This window comes from Anolis carolinensis, chromosome 6, assembly GCF_035594765.1.
Source record: "Anolis carolinensis isolate JA03-04 chromosome 6, rAnoCar3.1.pri, whole genome shotgun sequence".
Taxonomy (NCBI): domain Eukaryota; kingdom Metazoa; phylum Chordata; class Lepidosauria; order Squamata; family Dactyloidae; genus Anolis; species Anolis carolinensis.
The window spans coordinates 1183260-1188312 of record NC_085846.1 but is presented as its reverse complement, the minus strand read 5'-3'; the positions used below and the strand labels follow the sequence as shown (position 1 = coordinate 1188312).

The 5053-nt window shown below is 53.9% G+C and overlaps 1 protein-coding gene across 1 annotated transcript; it reads left to right on the top strand.

Annotated features, from left to right (window-relative positions):
- Positions 1 to 2049: 2049 nt before the first annotated feature.
- On the top strand, positions 2050 to 5053 carry LOC134292609 (E3 ubiquitin-protein ligase TRIM56-like). The gene has a single exon (XM_062958095.1). It carries the CDS (start codon positions 2088 to 2090, stop codon positions 4311 to 4313), a length of 2226 nt encoding a protein of 741 aa, XP_062814165.1. The 5' UTR covers positions 2050 to 2087; the 3' UTR covers positions 4314 to 5053.

Below are 5053 nucleotides of genomic sequence, written 5' to 3'. Positions count from 1 at the left end.
GGCTGGCCTCGAACTCATGACCTCTTAGTCAGAGTGATTTATTGTAGCTGGCTGCTAACCAGCCTGCTAACCGATCATTGGTTTTCCTTCTTAAGGGGCATTGTGTTGGCTTCCTTAAAAAGAGTCATTGTCTCTGGTAATGTAAACATGTTGTTTTCCACCAAGAGTCAACCAGTTCATCATTTGTTTCTGATCATCAATGTCAGCAGTTCAGCAGTTCTCACCAGTAACTTTTAATTATAGTTCGTGAATTCTCCTTTTGTAGTTTTCCAGGCCTCCTTTCTTAGGGTGGCATCTCCAGGCCACAACCATACATCCAGGGCCAGCCCTAGGAAATTTTCAAGTGTAAGCAAACCGTATTTTGGCAACCCCCCCCCCCCCACACACACACACACAAATGCAATGAAAGTGGAAGAATAAGAGCCATGGATATTTCCCCAAAATGCCGGGCCTTTACCGGAGGGAGGAGTTTTCTCCCTCCGCAAAGGCCCAGCCTAGGGAAACCTGAGGCGCATTTCTGTTTAGCAACGTGCCTCGTGTTGCTGTTTCCTAGAACTTTTGTTTGCCCGCCTCTCTCTCTCTCTCTCTCTCTCTCTCTCTCTCTCTCTCTCTCTCTCTCTCTGGGCACTGAACCAGGCGCCTCAATTGGGCCCCCTGGGGATTGGCTCCTTCCGCATTTGCATACTTTGCTTACCGGTTCAGCTGCCCCTGCATACATCTTTCATACAATTCCATCCAAACCACTCATCTTTTATTCAAAACAAGAAAGGACACCAAAGGGTCAAATCCCCAAGAGCAAAGTTGCCCCTTGTCCAGTGCTAGCATGCTGCCGAAAGAGTTTTGCCCTATTTTAATGTTGTGCAGGTCTGGGTTAGTCAGAGAGTCAGAGAACCAAAGAGCATGTGGACATTGAACATGCAGGTCAGCAAAGGCTTGATGTGGTTTCACACTGATGCTGCCTTACGGGGTTGTGCCATGCGGATTAGAATGTGGAAGGGTGGTGTGAACAGTCCTTAAAATATGGAGGGAAAATATGTCTGGAGGGAGTATATATATCAGGAGGATTTGGAGGATAAGGAAGGATAACAGAACTGGGGAATTTATATGAGTAAATATGGTAACTTATATAAGAAGGTACCGTAACTGCCACCAATGTGAGGTAATGATAAATGGTAAATGGTAAATGGTAATGGCTTTTCCCCAGGCGCAAAGTGAGGCAAGGAGACTGATCTTTATGAACAACAACGAAGTTCAAGTTTATTTGTACATCAGCTTGTGGTTGCAATATATAGACGTTTCAGGATCTTGAGTTACAGTGCAGTCTTATTTGTATGAATACTTCTTAAACAACTTCTCTTCAATCTAACTATCACTTTAACAATCAAGCCGTGGATTGATCTTCTTCTTTTTTTTTTTTTTTTTTTAACCGACTCCCTCTAGACTAAACTCCCGGTCAGCTTATATCCTCAGCCTTTCCCTGAATGACAATAAGCTGCCGTCTGCTTGTGTGAACAAGCCTCAATTTCCCAGCTTTTCTAAGCTGTCAAAGAGCAACCTCTCTTCAGCTGATTCAAACAGCCACTAACTTCCTCAAAAGTCGAACATCAACTAACTTTTTAAAAAGGGTTTAAGCTTTAACTGCCAACTAAGCCATGCCCCTTCTCCTCCAAAGAGGCTATGTTGCTATGGCAACCTGTTGTATACTGTTTCCAGCTGGCTTCTATGGGAGGCCTGCCTTCATTAATATATAACTCCTTCTTTTCTTTTTTTTTAACAAACAAATAAAATCATATTAATAATAATTTCTGTTAACTCATAACATCCTTACAGGTGGGTACTTGTAATTCTACATATATAATGTGCATTGGGGGTGGCACTAAATTTTGTTATATGACATACAATAACAATAAAGCTATTCTATTCTAAAGAAGGGGTAGAGCACAGCAACATGCATATAGCAACGGAAGCCATTAACCTGTCTTTTTGTACTGACTGGACCGCTCATTGCTGTCTCCAACAGGTTCTGTGACACGTTCATCCCAGACAGCCCACTCCTGCAGTGCCGTGAGTCCAGTGGTGACCCCGATATGGCAGCCGCCCAAGGCCTTTCCCCCAGCGCGGCCCCTTCGTCCTCCTGGCTGTGGGAGGCGCTGGCCAGCGGGTTCCTCTCCTGCCCCATCTGCCTGGAGCGCTTCAGCCGGCCCAAGATCCTGCCCTGCCTCCACACTTACTGCCAGGGCTGCCTGGAGGCGCTGCTGGACGGGCGGGCGGAGGAGGAAGCGGAGGAGGCGGCAGATGCACAGGAGCTGCGCTGCCCCGAGTGCCGCACCTGGGTGCCCCTCCCGGCCGGAGGGGTGGCCGCCCTCAAGACCAACTTCTTCATCAACGGGCTGCTGGACCTGGCCTGCCCCGTAGGGAGGGCGCCCTCCTCCCCCGCCTGCGCCCTGTGCCCCCTCATCGGGCAGGAGCCCCCCCGGCCGGCCTCCTCGCACTGCCTGGACTGTGCCGACGACATGTGCCCGTCCTGTGCCGGGGGGCACCGCTGCTCCCGGCTGACGCACAACCACCGCGTGGTGGACATGGAGGGATACCTCTCAGGCCACCATGACCAGGAGGTGCGGGAGCGACAGGCCTCCCGCTGCAAGAAGCACTCTGGGGAGGAGCTGCGCTTCTTCTGCAACCCTTGTGCTGCCCCGCTGTGTCAGGAGTGCCGCCTGGGCCCTCACCTGCAGCATCCCTGCCGGACCCTGGCCGAAGCGGCCGAGGAGCGCCGCCTGGCAGTCGAAGAGCTCCTGGGGAAGGTCGAGGTGGTGGCACATCGCTTGGCCACAGACAGGGCCGGCCTGGAAGCCGCGGTGGAGGGGCTGGAGGCCGGCCAGGCCAGGATCCGGACCCGGGTGGAAGAGGCCTGTTCGCGGGCGGTGGCGTGGCTGCTGTCCCAGCGGGAGGAGGTGCTGGCCCGCCTTTCAGAGCACGTGGAGGAGCGGAGGAAGGCCTGGGCGGCCCTGCGCTCGGAGCTGGAGCTGCAGGAGCAGGTGGCCTCCAGCACGGCGGCCTTTGCCCGGAGGGTCCTGACCCAGGGCCAAGGGGTGGAGGTCCTCTCCCTGGAGCAACTGGTCTCTGAGCGGCTGAAGGGGCTCCAGGAAGGGTGCTTGCCTTGGGAGATGCTGCAGATCCGGCTGCCCCGGCTGGAGATTGACCTGGCGGACCTGGAGGGTGGCCGCAGCCCCTTCCGCCTGGAGTTCATGGAGGAAGAGAAGCAGGAGGAGAAGGAGGAAGAGAAGCAGGAAGAGAAGGAGGAAGAGAAGGAGGAAGAGAAAGAGGAAGAGAAGGAGGAAGAAAAGGAGGAAGAGGAAGGGCAAGAGGAGGAGTTCAGCAGAGCAGAGAAGAAGAGAAGGAAAAAGAAGGCGAAGAAGCAGCAGCAGCAGCAGCAGCAGCAAGAGGGTCAGAATGGGGGTGAGGCCCCCGCATCCCCCCTCCCAAGGAAGCCCTCCGGTCAAGAGGTCCTACCTGCAGCTCCCAGCCGTGCGGCCCCCAAGGCCCTCTTCTCCTGCAGCTTCTGGGCCAAGACCCCCACGGACAAGCGGCGCCCGCAGGTGACCGGCCTGTGCCCCTTTGGCCCTGGGGAGCTTCTGGTGGCCGACGAGACGAACGGGCAGCTGAAGCGCTTCTCCTTGCAGGGGGAGTTCAGGGGGACGGTGCCGGTCCCCGAGGGGGTGGCGCCCTTCAACGTGGCCACCCTGGGCAGCAAGGTGGCCTTCACGGCCGGCTCCCGGCTCTTCCTCCTGGACGGCCATGGGGGGCTGGCCTGGCAGAGGGCGCTGCCGAAGTGTCAAGCCAGCCACGCCGTGGTGGCCTTGGGGAGCAACCGCCTGGCGGTCAGCGTAATGGGGCACGTGGAGCTCTACAACCTGGAAGGGCGGCAGGTGGGCACGGTCTATCCGGGGGGTCCCGCCAAGCTCTGCCTGGTCTTCCTGGCCGGGTGCAAGGCGGGCCTCGTGGGGTCAGACTGGCAACAGAACAGCGTGCTGCTCTTCACAGAGAACGGGGCCTTGGTGGCCAAGTGCCGGGAGGGGCAGCTGGGGGGCTGCCAGCCGGGGGCCGTCTGCGCCGACCCTCGGGGCACCGTCTATGTGGTCCTGAGGGAGGTCAACCGGGTGCTGGCCCTTTCCCCGGCCGGGGAGGTGCTCGGGGATTTCCTGACAGCTGAGAACGGCATTGACTGGCCCCGTGTGGCCACCGTGGCCGGGGATGGGCGTTTGGCGGTGGCCCTCAGCAACGGGACCATCCACGTCTTTAAGATCAGGTATTAGGGCAAGATAATTGTACAGTCATAATGTTGAAAATGACAACCCTCTTCAAGCCTCCTCTAGTAATTTGTTTGTTTATAATCCTGTTTCTTGCTTATTGTGTGTGTGTTCTGGTATGCAGCTTTTTTCCTTGCTCTATATTTTTCCTGAGAAGTTGTGGGAGGGGCTGCAGAACACATGATCCGCCCTGGGACGAGCACAGAGCACAGACTTCTTTGGACTTTGGGACTTCTCAGATCACAGGCTTGCAAACACTTATCTGTTGTTGATTATAAGAGAGATGCTCTGACTGGATGGCACACTGAAACACTCTCAAACATATTTGTAACTGATTGATAAGTTGTGTCACTGTGTATGCTGAACATAGGAAGGTTGTGAGTACACCAAATGTGATTTTTTTTAACCAATGTCTACTTTATTTTGTCTCTTGGGTGCATAATATAAAGCAAGCTATTTTATGGGAGAGTAGATACATTTTTGGGCACTGAAAACACTTCTGAAGTCCTAAAGCCTAATATGCATGGGATTTAGGACAGGTCCACCACATGTGGGAAAGAATGTCCCTGTTTTCTCTTCAGATCGTATAAATCTTTCGCCTGTTACTTTCCGCAATAATAATGCCAGGCATGTAAGCGCTCTCTGGTGATAATTTCCTGATAACCTTGAATGTAATGCTACGTTCCCAGTTTGCTCTTCCTTTAGGAAGAGAACTCGGTATGGCCTGAATAAACTTGATTCCTGAA